The 15,383-nt window shown below is 38.0% G+C and overlaps 2 protein-coding genes across 3 annotated transcripts; one reads left to right on the plus strand and one right to left on the minus strand.

Annotated features, from left to right (window-relative positions):
• Nucleotides 1-1,419: 1,419 nt before the first annotated feature.
• LOC121631505 (putative deoxyribonuclease TATDN3) lies at nt 1,420-6,713 on the minus strand. 2 transcript variants are annotated; one of them, XM_041972488.1, is made up of 10 exons: nt 6,614-6,713; nt 6,501-6,533; nt 6,341-6,414; nt 6,167-6,251; nt 5,456-5,518; nt 4,988-5,097; nt 2,914-2,969; nt 2,707-2,819; nt 2,453-2,530; nt 1,420-2,242 (listed from the first exon to the last, which is right to left on the minus strand). In XM_041972488.1, the coding sequence occupies exons 1-10, from the start codon at nt 6,665-6,667 to the stop codon at nt 2,099-2,101; spliced, it is 810 nt and encodes a 269-aa protein (XP_041828422.1). In that variant the 5' UTR covers nt 6,668-6,713; the 3' UTR covers nt 1,420-2,098. The 2 variants fall into 2 exon arrangements, with proteins under 2 accessions (XP_041828422.1, XP_041828421.1); XM_041972487.1 differs by having other exon boundaries at nt 2,453-2,533.
• A 170-nt stretch (nt 6,714-6,883) lies between these two features.
• On the plus strand, nt 6,884-14,560 carry fuca2 (alpha-L-fucosidase 2). The gene is made up of 7 exons (XM_041972469.1): nt 6,884-7,210; nt 8,408-8,595; nt 8,737-9,076; nt 9,167-9,377; nt 11,653-11,843; nt 12,202-12,310; nt 14,128-14,560. The coding sequence occupies exons 1-7, from the start codon at nt 7,020-7,022 to the stop codon at nt 14,263-14,265; spliced, it is 1,368 nt and encodes a 455-aa protein (XP_041828403.1). The 5' UTR covers nt 6,884-7,019; the 3' UTR covers nt 14,266-14,560.
• The last annotated feature ends 823 nt before the right edge of the window (nt 14,561-15,383 follow it).

Below are 15,383 nucleotides of genomic sequence, written 5' to 3' on the forward strand. Positions count from 1 at the left end.
ATCCTGTATGACAAATTGCTAAATCTTATGCTTTTAGAGAGGTGTTTACACTTGTTAATGATCAGTTAATCAAGTGTATTTGTTTAGCAGCACCTGGCTGCTACTCACCTTCCTAATTTCAATAGAAGAAGAAAAGCTGTAACTAGTTTGTTTGGGGGTTATTTTATGCCCTTTTTTCTTTATATTGACCTGAAGTTTTATTTGCCTTATTTTAAGATCTAGTCAAGCTTATGTTAAAACGTAAGTCAAACAGCATCTTTCTGGATCAATAGAAGCTTCTTTATCATTGCATTAATGAGGCCTGAATAAAGTCCATTACAGTGCTTTATCTGTTAGATAAAGCCATGCAGCAGTTTCTTTAGCTTGTACGTCAACACTGATTCAGCCTAATCTCATCAGACTTCCTCAACTTAAACACAAAAATCACATGGCACATCGCCAAATCAATGCACAGATTTCTTATATTTACAACCCTGTTAGCAAAATTATTTAAACCTTATAATTTATTAAGGTTAATATGAATAGAATTAGATAGTAAAATGATATATTTTGTAATGTATTGAAAAATACATGCTCATTTGGAATATGCTGCTAACTAGAAATTTTAAAGACTCTGGGAAAGGTGCAAAGAGAAGCGAGAAAATGTGTGTAATGCCAAACAAATATAAGTAGATAAAGCAGTGGAGTAACCTTTCCCAAATAATCAGGACAGTAACACCTATGGTACATTTAAAAAAAACAAAAACATATTGAGATATAGCAGGACTCCATGTACACAAGGGAACAAGGCAATAGATGTTATTTTCAGGCTCTCAGACTACATTGAATTTAAACAGAGCTCTGTTGTACTGTGTAAGTACAACAAAATTGAGTTAGCACATAAAGCTGCCATCTCCGCATATAAATATCAGGTTTAAAAAAAAAAGAAAGAGACGAAGGATCAACTGACTTGTTATGGTTTCAAACCTCTGATGATATGGGGGGCATTAGCACACACATTTTTCCTTACTGGTCTATACAGGTTTTGGAAAATCAAGTTACTTCCTGAATGCCACCTTTTTCAGAGAGAGCTTCTTCTTTTAGCAACACAATGCCAAACCACATTCTGTAGGCTTCATTCAATAGTATTAATGCTCTCAAACAGCATAATTTGTTAAAATAATCCTTATGGATTCATATTTATGCCTAAGAAACGAGGGTTGAGAAATGCTGAGAAAACTCAGTATTTTTTCAACGCCTCTCATCCTTTGAGCTTCTTTAGTGCAACATTGAATGCAGCACAATGCTAAATTAAATCTTTTGTAGCAGTGGCCATCAAGCCATTCTCCTCCTTCATCTTCCTACTGCAAGCTGAAACACCAAACTCTGTTTCTTTATATCACATTTTTTAGATATTACAAAAATTGCAAATGACTTGTATTAAGTTGAGCAATTATTGTTTTTAATGCAATTCACTTTATTTTTTTACATATAAGGTACCCTACTTAATAATCTTTTAGTATTACTTTTTTTCTAAAGAATCACATACACAGGAATCTTATCCAGGATGTATAATGGTAGAAATCCCCCAAATACTGATCTATCTGTGAAAGGAAGAATCAATGCCGCTGTTTATGCAACATATATATTATAGCTCAACTGGAAATGTTCCTATTTTGACTTTTTTTCCCCACTTTAACATAGATGGGCAGAAGAAATAGATTTTGTTTTACAAATTCACCAAGACATAATCCACAAATGCCAAAGAAACTCAGGGTTGTAATTAACTTTTCTCATCATTTACACATCATAATATCCCAGATCATCCAGCCATAGATGTTCAATACTAAAAAGATAAACACCACACTTTATTTCATTTGCAAAAATTTACTTAGAACTTTCTGACGCCATCAATATTTGTTTAATGAGGCATGTTTTACTTGTAAAGTTCAACAACAGGGAAAAGAAAATTTCCACCAAATGTGATGTGACTGATTTCATTAATTTACACTTCAGGGCTCCATTGTTTAGTCAAATTTTATGTAAATGTGAATAATTCGGATAGCAACACAAAATTATGGACAAATAGATGAAGGTATTTCTTGATAGAAATACACCGTCAGGGTCTGATGGCAGACTTTATCTTCGGGAAAAGCCGCAGAGCGTTTTGGGTCGTCACCTCTATCACCTGCTCCAGCGACACTCCTTTGATCTTACTGATGTATTCAGCAGAGATACTAATGTTTTTTGGCTCATTTCTCACCTGGAAAACATGACACAGAAGTGGGTGGGGGAAAAAAAAACACAAAACAAAACATGGTATCAAATAAAAAAAATGGCAAACTAATTTAACTGCAATCCTTTGTATATTTAGAAATCTAAAAGAAAAAAAAGCTCGAATCCAGCTTTCAAATGAGATTTTAGCCTATTGTATATAAACCATCATGACTTGATCAAAATAAATACACTTTACCTGCTTTTCTGGACCGAGGGCAGGCGAATCCGTTTCCAGACAGATGTTCTCTAGTGGCAGCTGTTTCACAAGTTTCTGCTTCTTGGTAGAAAACACACACACCAACAATCATTCACAGTGTGATACAACTAACCAGTGAAAACAAAGTCAACACACCAGTGCGATTCCAATACACAACCATTTTTTTAACTCACTCAACATCATGTTTGGTCTGCATGTTCATTACACAAAGACAATTAGGTGTTCAGCTGTACCTGCTCACTCCGGATTATGGATGGAGGGATGGAAAAGAAATATCCAGCCTTCACTCCCTCCATGGCAACAGATGGTTTTCCATCAAAAGCATGAAGAAGGGCTTTCTCAACACCTAGTGATGGTGCAAGGGAACTGCAGCTTACTTCTAAATACTTCAGCAAATGCTTCACCCACATGTAAAATACAGTAGAAACTTGACTCCTCACCTTGCTCCTTTAGGAGGTGGATGGTGGGCCTTCCTGCAGACCTTGAATGAACATTTCTAAAGAGGAAACAAAAACAAAACAGTACATAAGTCTGGTGGTTACAGGCTGTATTGTGCAGGTTGTGTTACTGCTTCAAATATTGATTTTCTCATACTAAATACTCACACTACAGTTTTAAATGAAATTTTTAATTTTTTAAAACTCCATCTTTATATGAGCTCATCTGCAGAACTCTAGGACTCTCTGTAAGGTGGATAACATTAGACTTTTACAGCAAATCAGATTCTATTGAAACATTTACCTCTTTTTAAATTGGTTATATGACATCACCACATTTGGCTGCAAGTGACAGACTGAGATAATCTCTGCTGAATAAAAGTGATACATTCTCATGTGAGCCCATCACCCAGAGGTTATCTTTAACTTGTAGGTCTTGTCTTGTGAACATTTAACATGCCGTCTTGCACAGATTTCAGTTTTACAAAAATGTAAACTCATTTACATAAACAAATACTCAAAAGTATTTGTTACAGGAGAAACAGGCAAAGAAGATGTGAAAAGCTTTAAAAAGTTCAATATTAAAAACCTTATTCAGTTTCAAAAAGCTTTTAAATGTGCTTTTTGTTATGATGTTTGACCAAAAGTACTTTTTTGCAGATTACAGGGACATTCTGAACGTCTTTTCCCCGCCTCCCTTAATTTCCTCCCCAGAAACTGGGGGTCTTAACCAAGCTCTGAGGGAGATATTTTGCTTATACTGAGTATATTACAGTGGACATGTCACATCTGTTTCAGTCTTCCTATGTTGTGCACAAATACTCTAAAAGATCCAGAGTCCGGCTACACCTGCACAGAGAATGTTTTTTTTTAAGTGTTCTGAAAAGACAGAATTGGTACAAGAAATGTGCGTCCACACAAAACCACTGAAAATGGTGTCGTATACTCTAGACCTGTAAGTGGCGCTGTAAGGCTGCCATATTATTTTCTTTTATTTATTTTTAAAGTTTGTTTTAATGCACTTTTTATTGCTTCCTGCACCCTGCTGTAATGCTTGTAATGTTTTATGCAAAGCACTTGAAATGTGCTTTACAAATAAACTTACCTCATCACAGAAATACACCAGAAACAGAGAATAAAACATAGAACATGTATGTGAACCTGTACCATGTATACAAACATATGAAGGAAAGGATGGAGCAAATCACAGAAACGAAATGGTTGTATTTTCAGATTTATTCACTTTGGGACCCTGTTTAAAAAAATGTGTGTGTTCTGGCTCTTAAAACATCAGTTTAATGTGAATGAATCACCCAAACATTAAAAATCTTTAGCGCAGGGGTGTCCAGCTCCGGTCCTTGAGGGCCACAATCCTGCAGGTTTTTGATGTGTCCCTGCTCCAAAACCACCTGACTCAAATTAATGAGTCATTGTGCAAAACTTAATAGGCTGTTGGATCTATTTAATTTGAGTCAGGTGTGTTGAAACAGGAAACAATGAAAACCTGCAGGACAGCAGCCCTCGAGGACTGACTTTGGACACCCCTGCTTTAGCGGATACACCTGAACCCGTCTTCACGAGGACATGGTCTTTAATTCCATGTATGTTAGAATATTTTATCCACAATGAAGATTCACTTAAATTTAGCTCCATTCACATGGCAGTTACATTACAATCAGCTGACAATACTGTGATGGGATGAAAAGATGAATAATTTAAATCTAAAGTAACTGAGTATAAAGTTACCTCAGTGTCAGTGTTATCTTTTATGATCTTGTGGTTCCACTCACGTCCTGTAGTGACTGGATTTTTCTTGTTACTTACAATAAAACCTAGAAAAAAATGTGTCTCCTCTTTCTGGTAAAACGCTGTCCCATGTGGTGATACTTTAATTATTTCTGATGGATTTTTACAAATTGCACCATTAATTTAATACTCTCATATGATGGAAAAACGGCTGTAAAATGTATGACCACCATAATTATGTGTCATTCAGTGATCAACACTTCAGAGGGGACTGAAAAGGTCGTATGTGGATTTCTTGACCTCAAACATGACCATCTGGAGTAAAACTCACAGAGGGAGATCCAGCTCTTTGGCGATCTGTACTTGACGAATGAGGACCTGCCTTTGATTCTCCTTATCAGCCTCACTGCTGACGAATCTGGGTGTGAAATCCAACCCAACCTGAAACAACAACAAAAAACTTTAGAATGCACCAACAATGACTAATAAGCTATTAAGCTAATAAGCTAGTACTGAAGTAACTTGCAATATTTCTACTTCTTTTTATATTATATATTTCTAATTCTACTTCTGTACCAACATATTCTGGTTAGTTGTAGAACATGAACAAAGTCAGAACTTCCTCTCAGTGAAATGTAGCTATCATTTTTAATACATCTGTGATTACAACTGAGCTAACAAAAATTGAATATTTTGCAGCTCTAGTGTGGACAGAGATTATTTCTACAAAACTGATAAAACGTTTGTATTTGCTTTAAAATAAAAAATATGTTAGTGTAAAAGCAGCCTGAATCTTTACCTCTCCAATGGCAACAAGATGATCTTTGTATTTTTCAATGATGGGCAGAGCTGCATCAAGATCCTGCAAGCCAAAAATAACACAAGCTATTGTTTCACTTAAATATGATCTGATGTTTGAATGATTTTATGTATTTTTATGCCAAATTTTGCAGGATTTTACACACACATATGTATGTATAATAATGGTTTGTGTATGATTAGGTTAAAGTAGTTGAAAAAAATCAGATCAGACAAGGTTTTTTTTAACAGTTAAAATATGTGATGGCCAATCCTTGTATGAAAATGATGTGTCATGCTCCCTGCACCACCAGTTTTAGCCAGATGAACCCTGACATTATAATCTTGCATATGCACATGACATCAGTGAAGAAAGAAATCCACTGAAGGAAAAACATGGACATACGAGTTTTAGCTGACCTCATTTTTTGGTCACATAACCTTGTTGAATTCAGATCTCACCAAGTTGAGACAATATCATAACGTGATCAAGCTTGTGATTTTTACGTCTACCATTTGTTTAGTGAAATACGAGTGGGGACTTTTTTTATTTTTTTTTGGCAAGGTGGTGTATGAGTCAGTGTTGTAACAACTAATTGGTGAACACATTTGTGTGAAATTATTCAGTTCTTTTCATATAGTTTTGTATTGTTTTTTTTTTGTTGTTGTTGTTGTTTTTGTCTTCCAGTCCTTCAGAGTGAAGCATTCCCACCTGGAGAGAGGCTCCCCTCTGCTGCTCTCTGGAAACTTCCTGAACAGGATGTACTCCTAAGCAGGGAAAAATAAAACCTGGAAACCTAAACAGGAAAAGGAAAGGTGATAAACTGTTATTTACAGGAACTCCTATAATAAAGTTTCATTATGTGTTTCAAACAGAGCTAGTTACCTCTGTGACAGCTCAATTATCTTGTCATACTCTCCAGCATGTTCAGCTACTGCCAACAATGCCAGCAATCCAGCCTGGACGATAATGACACATATAATTAATTTTAACACAACTCACAACAATTACTATTTGACTTTTATATCTAAATTAAATCGCTCACCTTTTTTGAATTCTCAATAACATCGTCTACATCCTGACAACAAAAGTTAAAACTTAATAATACCAAATGTGAGTTAGATGAAATAATTATTTTCATATTTTATATTTTCATACCTTATCAAAGTCTCCTGCAGAGATATGACAGTGGCAGTCCACGTAGCCTTGCATGTGTACTCGCAGCGCTTCGAAACCAAAACATTCACTAGTTCCTGAAAGAAAATCAGAGTGCGCATGTGTGGATAGTGGCGCGACATGAAATAAGACGGCGTAGCCCGAAAGGGCGGTGCTCTCGCAAAGGTTACTACTTGAATTTTAATAGCGAATCATTATATATAAATCGAACGTACGCAGTGTTTCAGGAAGAAGGAAGTCTCGTGGCTTGTAAATATACCTTGTACCTTATACCTTTTTTTTTTTTTTTACCGATTGTGTCATATGATTGTTCATGTGATGCTTTGACCTGCTGTTACGTCGTTCAACCCGTCCAACCTGATCATTTTCTCGCAGTTCGGTTGTTGAGATGGGCGCTTTAGCTGTGGTCTCTTCACTTTTATTGATGCAGATGGTCGGCATCTGCAGCGCCAGATACGAACCGACCTGGGAATCCATCGACTCCAGACCGCTGCCAGAGTGGTACGACCAGGCTAAGTTCGGCATCTTCATACACTGGGGGGTGTTTTCTGTGCCGAGCTTTGGCAGCGAGTGGTTCTGGTAAGCTTTTACTCTTAACTTGTTAAGTCACTATTTCAACTTCTTAAAACAATTGGAGAGAACAAAGAAAGTGGGGACTTGGGGCACGAGAAGCCCTAAAATCTAGAGGTTTACAGTCATAAAAATTATAGACGAAAAACATGCGGGTATATTTCCCCAGGAAGTAGATGCAGAAAAGTGACTCGTCAAAAAATGCCTTAGTTCATGTAAGTTTTCTTGTGAGACACTTCTAGTGAGCCTTTATCAGACCATAGAGTACAGTCATATTTTATGAGTTAAATCTATGCTTTTCTTACCATGTCAGGTAGGTTTTGCTTCTGTAATGTTTTAGAGCCAACTTTGCAGATGATAGGAAGCCTGAATAGGATGAGCTGTTACCAAACATCCACGTAAGAAGGGTAAAAGTAAATATTTTGTTTTTAAACTATTACAATTTAATCTGTAGCTAAATTTTACAAGGTAGTTTGTCAATGAACCATATTACAGACTTTCTCTGTCAAAATATTTGAAAAAGTTCTCATAAATGTGAAAAAATAATCGAAAACAAAAAACAAGGATAACATTCTTGGGATGGTAAAAACAAACAAACAAACAAACAAAACAAATCCAAGGTAGATGAAATACAACGTCAGATGGACTAACAGCCAATCACAACAGAGACCCTTACGTCGATTAACAACAAAACAACCAATCACAGTGGAGCTTCCCTCCTAATAATCTTCATTTCCTCTATTCAGATGTTTTTTACTGATACCAGTTTGGGCCACTTCCTCAGTTACTTGGATAATAAGTTATTTGAAAAAACAAAAACGAAAAACATTTATCAACTTAATCTACTGATGAAGAGTGTATATATATATATATATATATATATATATATATATATATATATATATATAGTTATTTTCTGAGTGATCAAATGAATTATTGTCCATTTTAAAGTCTAATGATCATTTTTATATAATAAAAAGCCTGAATGTCTGTAATTCTCTGGATACATAAGCTGGTTTGAACACACTAAAGATTTACATGTGACTTTAAGGCCCTGTCATGTAACAAGCTATAAAAGTTGCAGAGCTCCTGTAGTTATAGCATAATTATTATTTTTTATTTGCAGATTTCCACACAGTAAACGTAGTGTGGTTACCTAGAACTGGTCGCACTCCTTTAGTGTTTTTAATTAAATTTATTTTGCAGGTGGTATTGGCAGAAGCAACAGATGAAGCCGTATGTAGACTTTATGCAAAGGAATTACCCTCCAGACTTCAAGTACCAAGACTTTGCCCCTAAGTTTACAGCAGAGTTCTTCGATGCCAAAGAATGGACGGATATCTTTGCCTCATCAGGAGCTAAGTACATCGTCCTGACAACCAAACACCATGAAGGTAGGTTGTTTTTGTATTTATGTAATACTCGCTAAGATGGAGAAATATCTGCTGTTTATTTATTGTCAGTAATGGTGGGAGTAATGTTTTGTAGTTTTGCCGTCATACAGGAGCTGTACTGTTATTTTATCTTTTTCACAGGTTTTACACTTTGGGGCTCCAAAAATTCCTGGAACTGGAATTCAGTGGACGTGGGACCAAAACGAGACCTGGTGGATGAGGTTGCAAGTGCTCTGCGTGCTCACAGTGACCTGCATTTAGGACTGTATCACTCTCTCTTCGAGTGGTTTAACCCACTTTTTGATCAGGATGCTGCAAACAAATTTACTACTAACTACTTTCCTACCAGCAAAACTCTGCCTGAGCTCTACGATCTTGTTGTCAAGTACAAACCAGAGGTGCTGTGGTCTGACGGAGATGGAGACGCACCTGACAAGTACTGGAACAGCACTGGCTTCTTGGCCTGGCTCTATAACGACAGGTCAGCTTGCAACAGAAGTGCTTTCCGGCTGTTTTTTTTAATCATGGATGCAGAAACTGAACTGAATGAAATCTATTTTTTTATTTATAGCCCAGTACGAGAAACGGTGGTGACAAACGATCGCTGGGGTTATGGCTCCATCTGCAACCACGGTGGGTATTACACCTGTTCCGATCGCTACCAGCCCGGACACCTGCTCAAACACAAATGGGAAAACTGCATGACCATCGACTCAAAGTCCTGGGGTTACAGACGCAACGCTCCTCTCAGCGACTACCTCACCATCGAGCAGCTTGTGTCGGTGAGTTAAAAAAAAAAACAACCTCACCTCACCTTAACAAAACAGCTTTGTCTAAAACAAAAAACATATTTGTGATTGAAATGCTCGTTGGAGGACTCTTAACAGCTGTTTTCCACTGCTTTATTCCAACCAAAATCAATGATAAAGTTAAAAGCTCATTTAGAGTGCATTCACATCCGGACAATCCGGGGGATTCTGGTCGACTGAGCGGGAATTCCAAAAATTTATTTGGTTTTGCTTTCACTTTGTGCTTTACTCAAGTGGCCCAAACCGGCTAAAAGTCACACAGTTACAACAACTACACACTTGAGGCGATGTCCCCGAAACGACCATGAAGAAAATCTGGCTCTTTGATTGGCCAGGATTGAAAATGGCTCGGTCATTGTAAGTCAGGGATCCCAAGCCCGGTCCTTACAGGCCACTGTCCTGCAGGTTTTGGATGTTTCCCGGCTGCAGCACAACATCAAGCCGCTAGACATCCATTTAATTCAAATCAGGTGTGTTGCTGCACAGAAACATCTAAAACCTTACTTAATGTAACCACCCCGCCACGCAAAATAGATCAGGAAAACTTAGGTTTTTTTAAGAAAAAAACATTATTAATGGAAATAAAATATTTCAGATTCAAATCAAATATCCTGAGTCAGCTAGCTTACCATGCAGTGAACTGGCAGCCATTTAATGTTGAAATTTACCCCCCTGTCACATTTGTCATTGCGAAAGGGTGGTATATATGGAGCATATACACCTGTGAAGTTGTTTTAAACTTGAATTGTGTTTGAAAACATTAATATCTAATAAAGGACAATTTACTAGTAGGAAAACACACGACTTTTAGAAATGATTTCATGTATTATTGGTCATTGTGTGCATATTGTCTGTGATGAGGTGGTACAAGAATGACTCCCGGGTCTGAATAAATATAGGTAATATTAAAATATTTTATACCTGAGGTGGGAAAATGTGTTCTTTGGGCGGTTTAACCTATCTTTTATGTTGCGGATTTCTTAAAATAATTTTTGCCCTTGATAAAATCTTTTAAGTGGAAAAGTGGAAATGGCCCCCTTTTCATAGAATGACTCTAATGCATTTGCATTGAGATTTCTGCTTAAGAACGGCAGCATCAAAACCCTACTTTTTTCACACTAGTTCCTTCATAAAAGTATGAATTATTAAAAGAGATACAAAGTTCATGCTATGTATTGTGAGCCAACCCGCCGTATGAGTAACACACAACAAGTGACTTTGAAAAAGAGGGTCCTGATACTAAGGCTGTGGTCTTGTAGAAACAGCAGAAACTCGTCATTTCTTACAGCGTAGTTGAGTTTTAGGTCTATGGTAAAAGGATAAAGAGTCCAGTCTGGCTTTAGGATCCTCCTGTAAGATACTAAACAACATTCTTTAGGTTTATTATTGTCTTTACTTCCTGCATGTGAGGGGTGGTTACAAACCTCGGAAGTATCTTCTAAATTCAGATAAACATTAGTAAAGAAAGATGAAGTTCATGTATTATTGAAATAAATAAACCTTCAAGGCTGTGATTAATCTAAATCAGTGAGACTGACATCAGTCTAGTTTAGAATTTGTTTGTTTTGTACATTTTTAGTGGATCATGTTTTCACCTTAAGATAGAGCTCCACCTGCTGGAAAAGATCAGGTGATGCAGCTGATCTGGACTCCTGGTGGAGATGAATAATTGCAGATTGAGTGGAGGTGTTTCTGTTTTACTTTCTGTAAGAACATAAACTGTGATCCAGATTTTTCTTTCCTGACATTTCACGCCTATTTCTATCTTTTTTTTGTAAGAATCAATAATAATAATAATAATAATAATAAAATAGATGCAACTTACAATCATATCAGCTGTTGATTAATTGTCTCTGATGTTGTGGAATAGCAGCTTCTTTTAAATATATGAAGCACCAGGAATTGTTGAGATATATCTGAAGACATGATCAGAATCTAAAGTCAATTAAAAAAAACTCAGTGGATTAAAATGAAACCATTTAAAATGTTAAAAATAAAAATAAATCCAGGCATATTCGCTGACACATTTAAGAAGCTGGAACATGTCAGTCATCATTATTTGCTTCAATAAACACACCTAGAGCCTTACATTTTCTGGTAATTGATTAGTGGAGACTTATATCTCAAGATGTATTCTGCGTTAAAGAGAAACACCTTTTTTTTGTACTTCCTGTCTCGCATTTGGTCGTTTCTAGTCGTCATCCTAAAGAATAAAAACTGAGCTGATATTATCTCCGATGTGTTTCAGTCACTGGTGGAGACGGTGTCTTGCGGAGGAAACCTGCTGATGAACATCGGCCCCACACAAGATGGAAGAATCGCTCCGATCTTTGAGGAGCGTCTGAGGCAGATGGGCCAGTGGCTGAAGGTGAACGGGGACGCCATCTACAACACAACAGCGTGGCGCTCACAAAATGACAGCCTCACTCCAGATGTCTGGTGGGTCCTCACGTGTCTTTGAGACCTTTAAGTGCGTCTCTCCGTGGTTGTAGATTGTTTAAAGCCTGGGGAGTAGCAGTTTGATGATAACAACATCTGCTTAATATGTGATGATTTGACATGATAATGTGCACAGAGGAAGGGTCCTCACCACTACATCCAGCATACAGAATTTTCCAGCCAAAGTGGTTAAATTGTTGATTTATGTATGCAAATATCACATAAAGTGGCACCTGATTCTTTGTCTTCCTGTTAAATCTTTTTTAGTCTCATCAGTGACATTTATTTATAATTTTTAAGAGTCAAATATATTGGTGTATTATTCAAGTATATTTATTAATGGGCCAAATTTTTATAGGTACATCTCCAAACCACAGGAAAAGGCCATCTTTGCCATTTTACTGAAGTGGTCAGATAAAGGATCAGTGATTCTGAGTGAACCGGTGGTCAAACAAGAACTGACTCAGGTAAGGTCAGAGGCTTATACAGATATTTTATTGTCAACACAAACGGCAATGAAGTGTCAAAGACCTTGTATAATTGAAGTGAATAATGTTTGTATTAATCTAAAGATCACATATACATACACACTCACCGGCCATTTTATTTGATCCACCTTGCTAGTACCAAATTGGACCCCTTTTTGACTCCAGAACTGCCTTTAGTTCTTGGTGTCATAGATCCAACAAGGTGTTGGAAACATTCCTGAGATTTTGCTCCATATTGACATGACAGCATCACACAGTTGCTGCAGGTTTGTCGGCTGCATCCATGATGAGAATCTCCCGTTCCACCACATCCCAAAGATGCTCTGCTAGATTGAGATCTGGTGACTGTGGAGGCCGTTGGAGTCCAGTGCACTCATTGTCATGTTCAAGAAAGCAGTTGGAAATGATGTGAGCTTTGTGACGTGGTGCCTTTTCCTGCTGGAAGTAGCCATCAGAAGATGCTACACTGTGGTCATAAAGGGATGGACATGGTCAGCAACAATACTCAGGTAGGCTGTGGTGGTTAAACCAGGCTACGTTGGTACTAAGGGGCCCAAAGTGTGCCAAGACAAAAGTGGGTCCAAGTTTTCATATTTATGCCAAATTCTGAGCCTACCATCTGAATGTGGTGCTGAAATGAAGATACATCAAATCAAACGACCTTTCTCCATCTTCTATTATCCAGTGTTGGTGAGTCTGTGTGAATTGTAGCCTCAGTTTCCTGTTCTTAGCTGACAGGAGGCACCCGGTATGGTCTTCTGCTGCTGTAGTCCATCTGCTTCAAGGCTGGACACGTTGCGTCTTCAGAGATGCTGTTCTGCATAGACTGGTTGGAACCATTGGTCATTTGTGTAACGGTTGCTTTATGAAATGAAAATATCCGTCATCTCCAACCAGTGTGACAATTCTCCTCTGACTTCAACATGACATTTTGGTCCAGACAACTGCTGCTCACTATTTTCTCTTTTTCAGACCAGCCTCTGTGAACCCCAGAGATGGTTGTGTTACAATCCCAGTAGATCAGCAGATTCTAAAATACTCAGACCAGCCCGTCTCGCTCTATGCCACGTTTCTAGTCACTTAAATCCCCTTTCTTCCTCATTCTGATGCTCAGTTTGAACTTCAATAAGTCATCTTGACCATGTCAACATAACTTAATGCACTGAGTTGCCTCCATGTTATTGGCTGATACTCTATGTATTTACGTGCAGTCAAAGAGGTGGACCTAATAAAGTGGCCAGTGAGTGCAGGGTTTCACATTTTTTCCAGATCTTCAAATGTAACTTGTCTTCATTTACAACAGGGGTGTCAAACTCCGATCCTCGAGGGCCGATATCCTGCAGATTTTCATTGTTTCCCTGATCTAACACACCTGACTGAAGTTAATGGGTTATTGTGAAGAAGTTGACAAGAAGCTATTGGATCCATTTGATTTCAGTCAGGTGTGTTAAATCAGGGAAACAATGAAAACCTGCAGGATACCGGCCCTCGAGGACTGGAGTTTGACATATATATATATATATATATACATACGTGTGTGTGGGTTATAACACAATGAAAGACAGCAAATTGTCTCATAAAATAAAAATTTAGCAAGATACTGTTTTAGAATTATTTAGATATTGAATAGATCATTAAATTAACAAGCTTGGGATTTATTTAACACATTGCTGCATCTGCATAAAATCAAAGTCTTTGTTTAATAAAGGCTTAATATATCATCAAACTTGATTGCTCAAATCTCCAGTTGAGCTTTAGAGCAGCTTTTCATTCTGTGTTGCTTTTGCCCTGAAAAGGTGGAGCTCCTCGGTTACGGCCCTCTGAAGTGGTTGCCGGCGAAGCCCAGCGGACTGGAGGTTCTCCTTCCACAGCTGTCGTTCAGCCAAATGCCATGCCAGTGGGCCTGGACACTGAAGCTGAAAGGTGCCATCTGAGGGAAAAACCATATCACTGATACAGGAGCTGACAGAGCTGGAGGGACCGTCACTTTTACGTCAATCCCTGAACTTGTTTCTTTTCTGATTTGTGAGAAATTTAAGGGATTTGAAAATACACTGTTCTGCCAGTGACTAAAACTTGTAATATATACTGTAATTCTTTCACCCACAAATTTCTGCACTATTTTTCATATTACATGTAAATTTTAATGGTGATTGTTGAACTGCTTGCTGTGCATTGTGTGTGAATGATCACATGAAAAAAAGGAATAATAAATTTATACTGGGCTGTTTTAGAGTCATTCTGGGTTATTTTAATTTCATGTTGCTCTCCTGATCATACCTAGTTATTTTCCTCCCTCTGGCGCCCCCTGCTGTCCACATGTATAACAGCACTAAAGGCTGTTTTAGACATTTTGAGGGACACTTAAAGGTTTAAAGCTGATCGATGCACTCCTCTAAACACAAATGACCCAGCAAAACTATACCTGCCCGTATATCAATGCACATTATAGCCGTAATAAATCAGTGTGTCCGTTGCACAGTGACCGGTAAGCCTCTGGTCCTCAGCGCATTGGTAAATTGTTTAAAACCGTTATTGTATATAATCTTTTTACGCCGCCGACTGCAGCAGCAGCTGTAGGTGTGACCTGAGATGTTGCGCCTGGTGGAGGGCAGATCACACTGTTGTGTCTGCTCTCTGTTGCACGCCTTTAAGGTGGGAGGTCCCTGTTGTGCAAATGTTCCATGACGTGCAGATGGGGGGCTTGCAAGGGGTTTTCACGTCCATGCAGTCTCCCCCACCATCCCCTCCTCCTCATCTTGTCCCGAGCACGAACAGGCTTCCCCCAACCTGGGACCCGCACATGACTGTAGATCTCCCCCCCTCCCCAAACAAACAGCAAGCTAGTAGGATGCAAATCACGTGTAGTCGGATACACACAATGTGGTGGACGCACTGCGTGTCTATTCAGCTTTCAGTTAGTGTTGGAAGTGAGATGAGGAGACTGTAGATGGGATGTAACATGACACATCAGAGGCTGACATTTGAAGGTAAGACTACATGGAATAATATGTGCCCTTGGAAGTGGAAAATATTTTTTAAAAATGTTAGT

The sequence above is a fragment of the Melanotaenia boesemani genome, chromosome 20 (genome assembly GCF_017639745.1).
Source record: "Melanotaenia boesemani isolate fMelBoe1 chromosome 20, fMelBoe1.pri, whole genome shotgun sequence".
Classification (NCBI taxonomy): Eukaryota; Metazoa; Chordata; class Actinopteri; order Atheriniformes; family Melanotaeniidae; genus Melanotaenia; species Melanotaenia boesemani.